Below are 18,237 nucleotides of genomic sequence, written 5' to 3' on the forward strand. Positions count from 1 at the left end.
GATGTAATCAAAGGCGAGACGCGATGGAAACACAAACCGTATGATGATTGATTTGCGCTCGGTGGACTCCAGCCAACTCCGTAGGCCATGACGAACTCTTGGCTGATAACCAATAACCAGACAAACATAAAAAAAAGACCCCCCTCCTCTCTCCCTGTTACTCTCTCTCCCCCTCCCATCCTTCCTCCCATCCTCTCCTCCTTCCGCTCCGCTTCATCTGCTCTCCTAAAGAGAGGCTCTGACACCTCAGAATGATGAACTCCTTCAGCGCGCTGACCTTTCTCCTTCGGACTAGTCACCCGCCCTCGTGCCCTCTCCCATGTAGATGAGACAGAGACAGATGAAGATATTCTGCAATGTGCGTGCATGCATGGGTGTCAGTGAAGGGGGGTGGGGGGTGGAAGCCAGGAGGATCGTGCGGTGACACAGTGGAATTAGTTTTGGTGTTGGTGGATGACGGCCGACCCACCTTCAAATCAGCAGTCAACCAGGGAGATTAATCCAGACACGGGCGGCCTGTTGGAGAGCAGTCCTGATGACAGGCCCTGAGCGAGAGGAGAGAGACGGGCAGGGCGACAGACAGATGGGGCGAGCTGCTTCACGACAATGATATACCTGCTGAGATTGTGTCCATATATCTACAGTATGTGTGGAACTTTGAGGTTTAACATACAGATTGTTCGACTGCCGTGGATATGAATAATGTAAAGACCAAGTTTCTCCACCGTGGAATACATAACATTTGTATATTCCTCTGAACTCATTTATGATTTCTAATGGTCCAGTGGCTCATTTCCCTGGTTGGACAAACAACCAACCCAAACAGAGGCTCTTAAATTGGTGGGATTAACAGAATTATTTTGATTCCTTTTTATTTGTATCGCTCCAAATTATACATTACCTCAGGGAAATCCATATTTTAAGATTGAGACCTTACAATAGTACAGAGAATCAAATAATCTCCACAACAAGGAAGCACTCGGCCACCGAGGAGAGAAAAATCTCTTCCTCTAGCAGGACCAGACTCAGGGTGGGCGACCATCTGCCTCGACCGGTGGGGGTGAGAGCAGAGGAAATAGTGACAGAGGAGCGGTGGGTGATGAGGGGGAGGAATAGAGAGAATATTGTGAAATTTAAATGTCTTTTTCACGGTTGTTCGCTAAATAGTTTTTGGTTTGCACATTAATTGAACAGAAATATGAGACAATGTGCTGGAAAATGCATTTCAAGAAGGGGAGGTTGTGATTAGAGATAACCGAGGGGCAACAGTGGTGTCCATCAGTGGTCTTCCAACCAAGTATCCTTGAACAACCTTTACACTAACTGCTCAGACATCCAATGGGAGCATCAGTTAAATCCCTGACATGTAAAACGAGTTGATGAATATAGTTTATTTAGCTATTCTCATCGTGCTTTCTTTGCTTTCTGCTCCACTTATATAATCCTTTGCCTCTTGTAGCTCTTTATCCTTTATTTCCATTTACAGTACAATAGATCTGTGCAAAGTACAGGTCATATAGAGGGAAAAACCTGATGAATTTCATGTGATCGTGGATCCTCAATTTTCAAAGGGAACCCTTCATTTATATTTAATGCTTCAGTTACAAATCATACATGAGAAGAATACTGAGGCAAAGTAGTTGAATTGCCCTCTGGCCCTCTCCTTGCCCACTTCCTAGAAACTGCAGCATTGTGTTAATAAGGTGTGGTCCCTTTGTGGGTCATGATTCTGTAATTTCATAAGAATATCAGCCACTTGTGTATTTAACTAATGCATTCATCCAAGTACATGTTTGCTTTGACATAGAACACATGCAAATCAATCAGCAAGGCCACATCCAGTCATTCCTGGAGGATTCTCGTATCATTTCCTTTCTGTTATTTGAAATTTGAAATATCAGCCCTAATGTTGTGATTTTTCTGGGGAAATATTTGGGTTGTAAAATAACCAAGAAATTCTGTCATGTCTCATCAGGTTGAGATATGTAAATAACGGAATTTTATATGTTTTCATTCGTTTGTAATAGAATTTTAGGATAATCCCTGCTCACTTACTCGCTCAGGGATTGCACCCTTGTCTTTGTGTGTGTATGTCTGCATGTGTGTATTCAGTTACTTTTCAGTGGAGCTGAACACTTTTGGCAGCAATGACTGCCAGAGCTAACTCTGGGTGTGTGTATGTGTGTGTGTGTGTGTGTGTGTCTGTGTCTGTGTCTGTCTTCAGGTCAGCTGTCCATTCCTTGTGTTCCAGAGAGACTGGAAAATCCCTCGAGCCAACCCTTCAAAGGCACTCATCAGCATGGAAAGGTAACTGACTCCTGACACACACATACACACAGCAGGGTATATATAAGTCGCTCCGGTGGAACGTGGAGCTTTGGGTAACGGGGGCCGGGGGTGAACTGCGGCATTTGATCTTTGACTTTCGGACAAAAACAGACTAAACTCTGGTGTTGAACTGTAACTGTGTTAACACATTCAACAGCAGCAGGTTTGCTAATTCTCTCTGTCTGACCTAATACAGTGTAGTTCTGTTTTAGTTCAGTTCGATTGAACGTAAGGACTTAAAGAAATACACATAGAAAAACATGTAGTAAATAAATAAGTTGAAGATTTATTATTAAGTACAATAAAATGTCTTCAGTAAATTAATTACTTGATATTAAGACCTACACTTGATACTTATACTTATAAAGTGCAATTTAAAAAATCTAACTCTGAATTATTGATACAAATTATTTTAGTCACTTTATCAATTTATTTTTTATTTTATACTGTTGAATAATAATTGAGTGAACTAATTGCTGTTTTAAAATACAACTTTTTTTTCAAAACTTTTCTTTTTTCAGACTTCAGATTTTTCAAATTATATGTAATAAATTATATTATAATGATTTTTGTGAGAGAAAACTACTTAGAGGGCTTAGAAGGGTTCTCTCTCTCTCTCTCTCTCTCTCTCTCTCTCTCTCGCTCTCTCTCTCTCTCACCCACACACACACACCCACGTTCACACACACACACACACACACACACACACACACACACACACACACACACACACACACACACACACACACACACACACATACACACACACACAGCTGTACTTGAATAACTCTCTGCTGAAATAAAACGAAGCCTCCAATGACCTGATCAGACTCTGCATATCATCGTCCCCCTGGTGGACAGCAGTAGAACCACATTACCACACATCCTTTATGAAATGTGACTTTATACAAACTATTTAAACTTTTGAGTCACATGATGTAGAAAATATATAACTATGTCATAATGAAACATGTCAAATAAGAGATTTCTCTTTTTATTAGAATTACAATTACTTTTAGAAAGTATGGGTTTATTTTGCCTTTTCTTTTTCCAGACAAGAGTCAACTCCTCTGTGATTAATAATGTTTCAGTATCTTGATGAAGGTCACATGAGTTATTGTAACTGACTGTTGATCACTTAACATTCAGAGGTGGTTTTTCAAAGCTGATCATAATCTCAGTCCAGTAGTTTGCGGTCCTGAAGCTGGTATAATAATAATGTAGTTGAATCAATGAAATCAATCTAAAATTGTGTGAATCATTTAGGATTTTTTTTTTTTATATTTGTGTAGCGTTGATTATTCAAGCAGCAAGTTCATTTAATCTAATTAAAAGATAAGAACAAAAATAGTAAAGTTACTTTGAGTATAAAACAAACATATACAATATAGAAGGTAAAGAATTTTTGCCTTGAGACGAATTTGACTAAATACAAACCAAACTCTTTCGGGGGGGGTTCCACTTTCTCTTCCTCTTCCTCTCTGCCTCTTTCACCTTCGCCGAACTGCTACTGCACAACAACTTTCAACTGTCATAGTGCCGACGTGATCGAAGCTGACTTTGCTCTCCACCCAGCTTTGTTTTTCCTCGCAGCTGTTGGGTGGTCCCTGTCCCTCTCTCTCTCTCTCTCTCTCTCTCTCTCTCTCTCTCTCTCTCCTCTCTCTCTCTCTCTCTCTCTCTCTCTCTCTCTCTCTCTCTCTCTCTCTCTCTCTCTCTCTCTCTATCTCTCTCTCTCTCTCCCTCTCTCTCTCCCCCCCTTTTCACTCATTGTCAGGTTCACAGCGTCTGTTTCTCTTTGAGTGCTGTGGGAGCCAGGCATGGCCCGAAACTCAATACCTGAGTATACACAATTAAGTTCACACCAGAGGTTATTGGGTGGAAGTGTGGTCTCGTTCCACAAAATGTGCGAGTCAGTCAAAGGATAGAAGAGGGGGTGTGTGAGTATTTATGTGTGGCTGGTTAGTTGGTCAAGGTTAACTAAATGACGGGAGGTGGAGGTGGTGTGTGTGTGTTCTCAGGGCGGTTCTTTGGTTTCAGCACAGGCCAGAGTGGGAGCCTCTGTCCTGGTTGGCTGCTGCTGCTGTGGACACTTTGTCTGGACAGGTTGTTGCGTCCAATCATAATCAAACGTGAGGTTTTTGTGAGTGTGGTGGTTTTTTTTTGTTTGCCGGGTTTGCGTCACGAGGTGATTCGTTATGCTGTTTTGTTGTCAGGTTTTTTGGTCTTGTGCAAAGTTTATGTAATTAAACTTTTCACCAGCTACAAAGCTTGATTTGTCAAAACAGCGAGGTTTTGTCTTCCTATCAGAATAAAAGCATAATACTGTTTGGCAACATGAGTGTTTTTTTGGTGAATTCGATTTTTTAATATGTCCTTAGCTCAATTTATTTTCTATACACTCTAGGATTTATCAGAAATGTTCAGTGATAAACTTTTCAAACCTTTAAATTACTTATAGATTTTTTTTTTAATTTGTATTTGCTCAAAAAACAGAAAAAAATTATAGTCCTGATTTCGCCGAGCTGGTCTCACCCTAATCGACCTTCCCAGCCTGTTGAGCGTTTCACTGTTGGACAAGTTAGCCACAGCTCCCTCTCAGTACCGCTCACACGCGATTGGGAGTCCCATGACAGGCCAGCTGGAACCTACAGTCCACCCCCCCCCCCACCCCCACCCCCACCACCAAACACACACACACACACACACACACACACACACACACACACACACACACACACACACACACACACACACACACACACACACACACACACACACACACACACACACACACACACACAGAGACAAAAACAGACACAAATCCTCCATGGGTCCACCACTGGCCAGCTAGACTGTCAGTCGTTCAATGGGAGGGTTTTGAATGTGTGTGTGTGTGTGTGTGTGTGTGTGTGTGTGTGTGTGTGTGTGTGTGTGTGTGTTGGGGTGTTGTCGGGTCTTCCTGTTTTGGCCTGTGTGTGCTTCAGACCTTCAGACTGCTGGTGTCGTGTCCGTCAGCTTTCGGACTCACAAGAGATGTGAAATATAGTTCAACTGACATGTGGTTTTTGCAGCTGATATTGGAAACTCACTGCAGACTAATGAATTTTCTTCTGAATAGCTTATCAGCTCTTAAAAACAGGACGAGGCGAGTTTTACTATAAATTATTTACAAGCTGTTGATTAAAATTCCCCATGACACACTGGCGTAACTGGACAAACTGTAAAACCACATTTCTCCACCTGTGGTCAACTAGGAATTTCCAACATATCACAGATGCAAAATCAAGTAACCATTTCTAATATGTAACAAAAGGCCAAATGCAGGTCAGGTATATAGTATTAGCAAAAATATATGTATATCAATGCACTTATATTCTTCCCTGTAAAATAACAGGCTCTTCAGGTCTGTTTGCACCACAGAGATTTGGTCTGTTTAGAGTAAATGAGACTAAAGAGCGTTTACCTCTTAGTGGCAAAGGCTTGAATCGGGTTAATCAAAATCAGTCAAAATCTATAACTCTACACACTCCTGTATCGTCACACACTAATGCACTTTAACATATGCACAACGTAAATGTCTGACGCACACACACACACACACGTTCGGGCCTCTTCATTAGACGTGGATATGTCTTCGGGGGGGGAGCAGCAGTCATGTTCCATTAATCCAACGCAACCAGTGGTGATTGATCAATTAGCCCTGCTTAAAGCTGGGGCTCAGGCTAATCAATAGCACTGATCACCAGCCAAAGGTTTTTCATTAAGACCTGCTGCTCTGCATGAGTAGATCCATTAGCATAGAGCAAATGGGCTGTGAGGAATGCAAATACTGGAGTGAAAACACACACACACACACACACAGGCCACACACAGTAGGTTTGTCCTCCATTCCGTGTTTTCATGGGTGATTAAAATAGTTTATTTTAAAGTTATAGTGTGTGTCGTTTAAACCGCACATCTCTGTTACCTTTTAAATTAATCTGAAATTTTTCTTTTACTACATGATGTAAAATTTTATGAAATAAATTAACATGACATCTGTACAAATTAGAATTGACTGAATGATATTTTACTGTGATCAAATTTAAAATTGTCTGATGTGACAACACCACAAACTGAATGCTAAAAATATTATAAATAGGTATTATAAGAAGTGATTTCAAAGAGCTAAATTATTTAATGAACTAAAATAAATGGATGTGTTGATTGTTTTAACTGAATTCTTTCAAAATGATGTCGGTGTATTAATCAGACACGTGCCAGTAATATTTCAGGATTATGTATTTACTTTAATTCAAGTATGGGAGACCTTATTCACACAAACAACTCTCATCATCTCCGTGTTTCTCAGAGACTCTTTGAGTGACCATCAACACATTGCCTGTTCAGTGTAGGATGCTATGAATATAACAGTGTCTGCTCAAATGTAGTATGAGACAAACATTAGTCATATAAACTCCAAATAGTTTTTATGATGCCACAGTGAGCGTGTCTAGCACCGTTTCCCGTTCGGCCCGCTCACTGTTGAATCCTTTTTGTTGGTTACCTGAAAAACAGCGGATGTCTCTGCGCCACAGTGATATTTCTGATCCGCGACCCCGCTGAACCCACGGGATCATCTATAGCCCTCAACACAAAAACACCACTGACAAACTCACCTTTCTCACCCTTTGCGAACCCTCAGTGGGGCCGAGAGCCATTGTTTCACTTAAACAATCCTCATTGAATTAAAATCTGGCCGCACGCTTTGTTCAGTGAGGCTGATGCATACTGCTGTCATGGGTCCTATCGTTAATGTGCCATCACTGCACCTCACATCCTCAGCAGACACAGGCAGCAATGAGTTTATTTCCTCCATCTGTAGGTATATGTGTGCGCACATCTGGGTTTGTGTGTGGTTGTGTGTGCGTGTGTGTGTGTGTGAAACGCTAATAGTGTGCAGTGTGTGATACTGTTGATGGGGTGAATGAGTAAGAGAGGAGGTTGGGAGGGTAGGTCATTCTGTGTGTGCGTGTGTGTGCGTGTGTGTAATAGTGTTAAATCATTCAACAGAGAGAAGAGCAGATGCAGATTGTTTAATCTGGTGCTTTGGTCACTGGTAGATTCACATAAATCTGTCTCATGTAACAAAAAAAGTCTAAAAGTGATTTAATGTCAGACTGTAACAAAACACCAGAGGCGATGGCTCAGAGGACACTAGTTAAATAATTGATTCTTTATTCCTTAGTCAAAAATATCATCTAACTTTAGTTGTTAGCAACTGGAAATGTGCTTGAGTTAGACTCGTACTTAATTTACTGTTAAGTATGTGTATGACCCACTGGGATTGTTGGTGAGAGGTTTGCCTCAGTCTTTATGTCTTTATCAAAAGGCTTCACAAACCATCATATCTGTTAATTTGCTAAAATGAAGCACTTGACAACACTAAATTAACGACTTCCTTTGTTCAAGTTGTGTTGTTAAGTTCTTGTCTAGACCTCTTAACCTCAATCTGCAGGCTCTGTTCGTATTGCATTGTATGATAGGTTTATTCATTTAATTATACATTATATATTAGACAAAAGGTTGTGTGCATATGAATGTTAGGACAAGGTTCAGGTTTAGGTGTTTAAGCACAGGGATGGGGGGGGGGGGTGCCTTCAATAGGAGATGCTCGTGCGTGCGTGTATGTGTGTGTGTCTCCATGTATTTCAGCGGAAAGGAAGGGAGTTGGTTGCAGAGATACTGAGGCAGACAGGAAGAGATCATCCTGGTGTTACCATGGCTGAGGTTGAGCCCTCTGGCTCCACAAGCCCATTCATAGTACACACGCAGGTTATCCCTCAAGCACATACACACACTCACACACAGAGATGCGTGAGGACACTAGTACACACAAAGTTTAAAACATGAATGTGTTCTTCCTCATATCCCCTCAGCACCAACCTTTTACCTTCATAGCATTGGTTGTGTGTCATTTTCTCCTTTTACCGTTCCATTCACGTGTCACTGTATGTTCAAAACCTCAGTAAATCATTCCAATGTGTCCACCCAGCCCAGCTACACACACACATGCACACACACACACTAAAACCATTTGCACTGATGTTCAAAGAGTTCGATGAGTTTTTCGCTGGGATGGCATGGCAGCGGAATGATATTTCCGTGAGCAGTGGGTGGGTTGGATGGATGGATGGATGGACGGATGACACCGTATCCACCCACCTTGGGGAGAGGAAGTCCCTATCAGAACACAACAGGAAAGAGACAGAGCAAAAACAAGCGCATGTCTTTTTGGACATTAAATCACTTCCTGTAGGGCTGTGGGCTGCCTCCCCCACCATCCTCAGCTTCCACCCCTCGGCAGAGTTGAACCACCCATTTGGCAAGACAGGGAAATTGATCAAATCTGTGAACTCCGATGTGTGGGAGCACATCTCCTGTGAGAGGTAAAGTGACAGGAACACATCTCCTGTGTTGTACTGATGAGGGAACACCTAACGAAGAGAAGAAGCTTGAAACCCTGTTTAGAACTTTCTTTTTTATCTTTTATAATACGAAACCCCTTTGCTTTTAAAACAGCCTATAGCCTGCATATATATATAATGCTGTGCAGCCTGCCAATCTGATTTATCACTGTGACTTGCAGATGTGATGAGTATCATAGGATGCCATATAAATCCGTGCACCCTGACAGATCACAAGCCCTGAGTGGTGCGACTGCTCTGATCTTCATCCAAGAACTAAAACAAAGAGACAAAAAGGTTTATCTGTGGTTGTGGCTGCAGGAAAAAGGCCATTTTTATTGATGACAGGAAAAGGCAATGACACCAGTTTCATTCAAAACACAAACACAGTCCTCAGTGGGCCTGGCTGCTCTTTTTTTTCCAGGTTGTGTGTGATCTTAACATGGAGACATCAGACATCGTATACAAAGCACATATGAGAGTAAGTCTCATACATGTATCAAAAGTGCCGCTCTCGCACAATGCTCTCCACATCCAGGGCACAGCTGTAAAAAAAATATGACTTCCTTCCTTGTAGGCAATTTCCTGTTTATGTCTGAATGCAGGTCAGGAGAGGGGGATAGTGGTCTCTACCTCATCCTCCGTCATCCTTCCCCAGGTTTGACCTCTGTCCGGACGAAGCAGGATCCTATGGATTCTGTCGCTAAATGAAATATGCACAGCTATCTTTCTTTTCCATCTTAGCACACACAATTAAATTACCCACAAAATAAAATCTATTGTAGTCTTAATTATAAGCAAAAGAATGACAGTCAGTGGAGTATACCTCCGCCAAGGCCCAATAGTGATACCACAATTAAATTCACTAGATCTATATTTTTATGTGGATTTACACCTCATGCGACACACTCATTATTTTCATAAACATATACTATCTCTCAAAACATTCCTGGAACTGCAGTCAGCTGTGGATGGGCACCAACCTTTAAGGGGTTCTTCCCTGACCTATTGCACATCTCTCCACTCATTTTCATTTTAGTCGATCCTGTAGCTTTTGCGTTATCTTGTTTCCAAACAAATAAACCAACACACATATGGACAGCGGTGAAAACACAACCTCTTTGGTAAAAAAGCCTCATCTACAAAACACATACAAATGAGTATAGCCGCAAAGCAAACACACTCTTGATCTTATTTGCGTTCTTGTTCTCTGCCAGGTTGAAGAGACCCCCCCCCCCCCTCCACACACACTCTCCCCAAAAATGTCTCAATTGCACACACATGGATCTTCTTGAGGCGCCCAGTTTGTTTCATTTTCTGCTGATTTGCCTAAAACAGGCAGCGACTGCTGCTGTGAATGTTTAATTTAAGAGCTCATGTTCCCCTCTTTGTGCAGAGGTTGGAAGCGTGGACAGGCTTGACAAGGTAAGGGGGGGGGTGGTCCACTGGTGATGTTGGGGCAAAAGGGGGGGATGGCTTGTGGAGACCCGAGGTCTCTGGGCGCAGTCATTAAGATGGCTACTCGGTTTAGAGATGAGAAAGCATGCCCTGCACTCTGGGCTCATTGAAGATGCTCCCCTGCCTACGTGGAACATCCATTATTTATGATTTTTCACAAATTCCAACTGACATTTTCATCAGTTGTGGATGTCTGTTTCTGATTTGGTTACGCTGGGTGTGGCTGTCCTCCCCGCCAAGAGGAAAATATTGGTTAAATACAACTGTTTGTTATTACAAAGCAAGGATTTTGCAGTTGGGTGCAGGTTTGTTATTACTTTTACATCTGTGCTTATTTTTCTTTTGACACAAAAATGGGGTATCTATCACCCCTGCTTTAAAAGTTATACTTTGGAATATCTGAACCACTGGATTCAGTTAGTTTTTTGAATGTAGAACTGTAGAACCTGGTGTCAAACTCGCAGCTTTAAGCTACTTTTAGTTTTTCAGATCATTTTTCAGTGAGTTCTCTGGACTGCACAGTTGAGTGTAACCACTTTCAGACACCAATGACCAGCCAAGTTCTGGCAGGAAGTGTCTTCACTCTGCTGCCTACGACCCCAACCTCATTGGTCCATGGATGAGCCAGTATTGATCGGACCACTGCCCTGTGCTTTGGTATTCAGCCTCGGGCTTCATGCAGCCTCACCTCACCCAACATCACTCACCTTACATTAGACTCTGAGCTTGATATACATCGATCTGTTAGGCTCTGGTACGGTCTTAGAGAGAAAACTTGTCAAATGCCAGTTAACATGAGATCCAACAGAAGACATCGCACACTTGTTGTCAGTCTTGTGTTCGGAGCTGGCAGTTGATTCAACAATGCTCATACAACTGATATACATGTTTGTTTTAAGGAGTTTTTGAGCAGTTGGAAACGTCAACACTACAAATATGATTTCAGAATTTCACAGAGTATAAATTCCTTTTAAGGAGATTAAATTAAATTAAATCCAAGAAAAAAAGGATTAAAACTCCCTTAAGATAGCAAAGCTGATAACAGAGAAGACCACTAAATTCATGGTGCCGGACAACCAACCAATTTCGGTCGTCGAAAACGTTAAGTGTTGTTGTTTTATCGGCCATTTGGAGCCGTGCTACCAGCAATTTATTGATGACACAGATAATCAATTACATCCAAGTGTGCAAATTCATAACGAAATGCAATTTTTGGCTTCATAAGAGCAAAGTCATTCAAAAGAGGAGTTTTTTAAATATAGCCATAGACAATTTTAAAGACAAAATTCCTTTTGAATTTAAAAGAATGCCAGCAGTACCAGTTTGGGATTCTTTGTGCCTGCCTTGCAATTTATTGTGAATAATAGACTTCACATCACACCTTGCAAATGATGCTCTCGCTATCAGCAGAAAAACTGTGGGTCATCTCAAGCACCTGCCACCTGCGTGTTCACACTTAAAGGACATTCAAGTGGAGTTGAATACGCCGCTCAAGCACCAACAAGTTGAACGAACAAGGTTGAACAGTTCCCTTTACACCATCGAGAGTCTCGTTGCACAGAATTGGGCTTGAGTGTAAATATAGTGGAGTAGGCGAAACAGTGGTGGGGCACTGGAACAGACCATCGCTGCTCTGGCCCCCTTCGAGGAGTTGATAGGGTCGGTAAACTCTTCATTTGCTTCTGATGTTCTCACTCGAGAAAATGAGGACAGCAAGAGAATTAGGATCATGAAAGGCACTGAACAGACGTATCAGAGATTTGGATTCTGAGGCATTATACTCGGTTGCAACGCTACTGGATCCAAGATGCAGTATAAAGACAGTTAATGTGGGGTCTGAGTAACTTTGATGTGTTTGTGTGTGTGGAGTTTTACTTTTACACATTTAATGACCCTCCAGTTCATTTCAACCATCAGCTTACAGAAGGGTCAATGGCTCGTTTTCAAGAGTATTACTTTTTATTTTATTTTATCGTTCTAGGTTCATCTCCTCAGAACATACAAAGGATCCATTAGTGGAAGAAATAATGAACTTGGAAGAAGCGCTTCATCACATTTACACGTAAACATTCGGGAACATTGAATATGTGCAAAGTGAAATCTCTGTGCACATACGCACAATATTTCTTTCTTTCTTTATATGTATTCGCACATTCACACATTACACAGCATTAAAACTTTATTACAAATTCATACTGTTCAGTAAAAGGTTTTTTGTTTTATAATTTCCCACATTAACATGGACACAAAAGGTGATCAAATTCATTTCACAAGCTTAAAGCATCAATGACCCTTATTTGACTCAATACAGAACCTTGATTAGATTCAGAATGTGTTCTCGTTCTTTTGTCACCACTTCTGAACTTGTAGGAACATAGTCGTAGTGATTTTATTCCATCATTTTTACCTTGAAAGAAGAGACTTGCTGAGTAGCTGCACTTACAGGATTGTCTTTCACACACAGCGATTGTCTAACCCAGTAGATTTCCAGTAGAACCCAATTTCTTCCCCACTCATTCTATGGCAAATTTGGATGGCAATGTGTTGTTCATCCTGCGCTCATCTATAGACAAGTACTGAAGCAGTGAGACTGACAAACTCTATGTTGTCCCTTGGGTTTGTTGGAGTATGAGGATTGTGTCTTAAGTTATTTGTTGTAACGGATCAGGCTTAAATAGGGGAGAAGAATCTCTTGTGTAGTTTTGGTGTGTGAGAACTACAGATGACTCCTAAAGTTGCAACTGGAAGACCATTCAATAATTCTGCAGTTTAGTCAGATTGGAAACAATGACCTGGTTGGGAATCTAAAATGACAGAACACGCCATTTAAATTTTTATAGCTACTTTAGCAACCAGGACCAGGCTTGGTCTTATCGTGATATCTAAAGGAATCCCAATAACCAAATTTTTACACGATTAAACATGTAGGTGATCTGCAAAACTATTGATTTAGTAGATTTGATCCCGGGCTTGTCAGGTCCACGCTGATCAGAACGTCTACGTGAGGAAAGACAACCTTTCCTGTTACAATTACAAAGAGTTGATGTTCCCTCTTAAATCTTCACTGGGGCCTATATCTCCTCCTTTTTCATCTACGTTAAACGCTATGATGTTCATTTATAGGAAGCTCTAGTGCAGTGTGAGTGCAGCCTCTGTAAAAGGACCCAGCCTCTTAAGAGTCTGTGGCAGCTTACAGAAACTGTTGCCGTCCCAGGAGAAGGACGGCAGACTAAATAACCCTGGAGAGTTTGGCATCAGAGTGACAGCGTCAGAGCAGCTGTTTGCAGCTGAAGGCCTACCAGCAATTGTCCGTGTCGCTCTGAAGCAGAGAGGGAAAGAAAAGGAGGCGTGGAGGAGGAGGACGAGATGGAAGGAAAGTTTCTGCAAGATTCAGCCTTCATAGGGATTTTGATAATGATAAGACCAGGAGATATGTATGCAGAGAAGCTTTATAACTGTAAACGCACATGCAAACATTAACTCTTTAGTTTTGGTTGTAGGTGTGGGATGCAGTGTGTGACACTCCAGGATGTAGAGTATTGGATTTATAATGTACATGTATTGCTCTAATACTTCTGCTTAGGAGATGATGCTTTCAACCCTGCACATTGGTTTATTTATTTGTTTACACAAAAACTGCTGAACAGATTTCTACAAAACATGGGCCAAAGAACTCCTTTTGTTTTGGTTTGGATTTAGTGTTAGTACAGGATTTATTTTTCATTTTCTTTATTGTTAGGAAAATTGGCTGTTTTAGAGATTTTCAACCTTTCCCAGGGAATAATTCATGGATCTTGATAGAAATCATATGAGCGTGTGGGATTTAGATTTGCTGGTTAGTTCACCCAAAAATGAAATCACAGGATCACAGAGAATATTAAGGCAAGATATATGGTGTACATGAGCATAGTGGAGAGTGGATAATGAGTGAATTTAGATTTTTGGGTGAACTATCCCTTGAAGCAGACTGTTGCCCTGGCAGAGGAACAGTAAATGGTAAATGGTCTGTATTTACATAGCGTGTTTTTAGTCTTCATGACCACTTAAAGCGCTTTAAAGCACAGTTTTACCTTTCACCCATTCACACACACATGCATAGGGAGCATTCATGTGTTCTTCTGAGTGCTCTTTAAAATCCCCAGTGTAAACAAACACTGATCCGTTGCTGACAGTTTGGGAGTTAAGACAGGTCAATGAAAACGCTCACATTAAGACATTTAAGATAATGTATGTCACCTCATTAGGCAGCTGGTGGAAATCGCACAGGTTCTTGATGGAGAGCATTCAGATTTAAGTAAGAGCAGCAGCTAAATGATTTGCTTCCAGTGTTTGATGCTTGGTCATTCAGCTCAGTAATTTGAATGCCATGAGAGCTATTGTTAAGATAGCATTTACCTGTGTGGTTCCTGGAATTGATTTCCATAGATACATGTAGATATGAATAGCTACAGATAGATCCTGTGTGTGTGTGTGTGTGGCTGTGTCTGTGTGTGTGTCTGTCTCTATGTGTGCGTGATTGGTGATGATCCCGTTCTTTGTAGGTTCCTGAGCTCTCGACAGTAGGTCACAGCTCAAGGCTGCCAGTGGTCCTGTCAGATTAAAAACATTCTGGTTTTATGTGATGGGATCTGAGGCCGCCGCCCTGCCTCATTTCATGGTGCTGGCTATACATTTTACTGTTTGCCTGTCAACCCCAGTGCGAATGAACACACACAGACCTCACACCCTTTCACTTCTTCTCATCCGTTCGGTAGTAAAAGTAGATTCTTTTTTGTGTTGAGTTTATTGAAAAACAGTGTGTGTGTGTGTGTTTATGTGTCTTTATGTGTTCACACTATATTGCAGTGTTGGTAAATCTGACATCTGGCAAAACTGTTGTCGATAAAGTTATTCAATGATTGTTATCTTAATATTTATTTGTATTTATATCACTAGAATTAGACAAGAATAAGTTTAGTGTTCTGGTTTGGCATATGTCATTTGTCTTCGGTAATTCAATTGCACAATTTTTTTGTGTTGCTTGTCTTTTTGCTGTTGTGTTGAAAACTATTTCTTCTTTTTCATGTAGTGATTGTGATATACAGTATATACAGTATGAAATACATTGGGTTTTATTTACCTCCAACAAGGAGGTTATGTTTTCAGGATTACTCAAAAACCACTGAATGGATTTCCATGAAACTTTGCAGACAGGTGCAGCCACAATTTATTTTTTCACTTTTATTAACATGGCAAGACTCTGGTTATCCTTGGCAGAGGTATGTACTGTCCAAGCGTCCTTCTCGCTCCTGTAACGACACACAATGGTTTCTTAGAAATGAGCAGGAGCAGACTGAGGAGTCCAATTAGTTTGAGCACAAGGAAGTTTGAAGACATGTACTCACTTGTCCTGATATTGCTGTGGTGGAGGTTCTGCTCGTTCAGATGTTAAACTTCAACGGTAAGCAACTGTCCAGTGGGCTGGAAAATGAATAAGTAACTTCTCAGTCGATTTTAGTGACATGTTCTCTCTTGAACATTCACACTCCCAAAATCTTTCCTTAGCTTCTCAATCGCCTCATGTTGCTGCCAGTTCTGCTTCTCGCTTTAATTTAATTATTTGAAAGTTTTCAATTGTTGTGTCTTTTGTGTTAAGTGTTCCTTAAAGTCAAACCAAGAACCTAATCATTCTTTTTTGCTGTTTTTACATAGGTAGACGTTCTCTTTAGTCAGTATTCTATGGCTGATGAACAGTGTCGTGACATTCGGGTTGTCATGTTATTACAGACGCTACAGACCTCTTTCTCTGTCGCACCCATAAAGCACTCTTTGTGACACTGTCGAAGCAAAGGTCAAGATCCCACGTGCACTCAAGCATTTACCCTCGCCACTTGGCTGAGGTCTGGCAAGATTAATTCTTTGTGTCTTGCTATCTCTCTATGTGCCAGGTTCATCTTTCTTACAATGGAGCCAGGCAAACACAGAAGAAAAGTGCATTCCTGAAAGTGTGTGTGTGTTTGTGTGTGTATTTTTAAAAGACATTGGTGCAACCGTTTTAACAGGGCGACTGTTTGAATTAGATGTTCTAACCCCCCGCTCGCTAAGTGGATTTCTGAAGTGGCTGTAGTTGGAGGCTTTCAATCGGATGCAACCTTGAGTCCTTTTTTATGTGAGCTCTGTAGGATTTAAGTGCCGGTATAACATGAGCACGACTGAATGCATGCTCCTCATTTTTTGAAATTGAAAAATCTCCGAAGGCTCTCCCCATTGTGCAGGCAATTAATGGAATGCTGGCAGCGAGGTTCAGGTGCTTAAAAGTTGTATTTTCTCTCCCTCTCTCGCTCTCGTTTAATGACTAATAAAGGATAATCATCGTGGAAAAAAAACATCATAATGCTGTAGGCTTCCTCTTTATGCACAATGATGTATAATGCATGTTTTGAAATGAAACAGCAGCGGCCTTCGAACCATTCCATCTCCAAACCTTTGCGTATTTGTTTTGCATGCCACAGTGAGGCTTTTTGCATAACAATAGTGAGTGCTCCCATTAACAGTGCCATGTCTATTAATGTGATCTTTACATTTTTAAAGTTTGTCCATCAGGCTGCCAAACACCAGGTCCCCCAGTCGCTGTTTGGTGCAAGTGATTAGAAAGTTGGCTAATTGCCTCTCTGAAGAGTTGTGCTGTTTCTGTTTGAGCCTCCTTGTTCTTCCTGTGTGAGCCTCCACCAGCTGGATCACTGGAACAGATGAATAAAGCGTTTTTAATCTTCAAATAAAAATACAAATTAATACTTTTTTACTTTGATTTTGGAGATTATATAATTATAATTATCTATCTAATGTTTTTTTTGTATCTTGATATTTGAGGTAAAACTAAAATACAAATAAAATGGCAATCAACATAAAATCAATTCATGTTTGATCTGAAAAATTATAATAGACCTAATTAGCTAGATTGCATTTAGAGTAATTGATGTTTTCAGATATTACAATCGAGGTCACTGATTGGTGCGGTGTTTATCCATACTGCCTAATCCACCACAGACAGGTTTTGCAACCGTGCCGTGCTGGTGGGTGTTCGTTTTATTCCCACTGAGCTTTTTTTCTCAGGCCTCTGGAGCCTCGGGGCCCGACGGAAACTGGACTCGGTGGCAAACCGTCTGATTCCATCTTTCAGTTGCACCTTTTCCTGCAATCTTGGAACACTTCCAAAAGCTTTTCTCTTTTTTCTTCCCTTCTCATGCCCTCAGTCTCTTCTTCTTTGACTGTGCTTTGACAATGCAGGGAAACGTACAAACACATCTCAGTAAACACGAGTGATGTGGTTCCAGAGTTTAAAAGCTTCAACAATGGCAGACACAACTCGGGGCTGTTTGTGGGACGGAAGGGAGAACTTGTTTAGAAACTGACAGCACTGTGTGTGTGTGTGCGTGTGTGTGTGTGAGAGAGAGAACTATGTGTGTTTGTGTTGCTTTTGGCAAGTTATTCATTTCTCTTTTTTTTTTCTTCCTCTCTGTGTGGTTATCTTTTGAGTTGGCCGGTTTGGAGTTGATGTCCACCTTCGGGGATGCGCATAGCATGCATTTATGAGTATTTTCACCTGAGGCTGCACTTGTTAGAGTCTGCAGATAAATGTATATACATTATTTATACAAATTCAGGGCGAGTGAAAGTAGGTTTAACACATTTACAGACAGGAGGCCAGGCAATGCAAGCCAAGCTGCGAGTGAGGATTGTGCGCTTGGGATCGAGCTGGCCGCTTGCCCGGCTGTGACCAGCATCCCTAATGCTGCACGGGAGCACTGCAACATTATCGGCACTCCGATGATCCTTAATATCGTGTCCCTCATGGAAATATGAAGGACACCTCGTCAAAAGCTTTGGTTGGTATTTAGTGCAGGGATTTCTTTCGGGTGATCAGTGCAGAGACTCCATCCTGTTTTTAACAACTTCTTTATTCTTTATTTTTAGAAGGCCTGATTGTTTTATCTTATATGTGTTGGATGTTAAACCAAACGTGAGA

The 18,237-nt window shown here is 41.3% G+C and overlaps 1 protein-coding gene across 1 annotated transcript in view; it reads left to right on the plus strand.

Annotated features, from left to right (window-relative positions):
- The window catches only part of LOC133011002 (adhesion G-protein coupled receptor D2), an 83,945-nt gene that overhangs the window by 63,881 nt on the left and 1,827 nt on the right, over positions 1 to 18,237 (plus strand). Inside the window, exon 23 of the mRNA XM_061078677.1 lies at positions 2,225 to 2,307. Within this exon, the coding sequence (XP_060934660.1) occupies positions 2,225 to 2,307 (83 nt within the window). The remainder of the gene's footprint in view (positions 1 to 2,224; positions 2,308 to 18,237) is intronic.

This window comes from Limanda limanda, chromosome 9, assembly GCF_963576545.1.
Source record: "Limanda limanda chromosome 9, fLimLim1.1, whole genome shotgun sequence".
NCBI classification, from domain to species: domain Eukaryota; kingdom Metazoa; phylum Chordata; class Actinopteri; order Pleuronectiformes; family Pleuronectidae; genus Limanda; species Limanda limanda.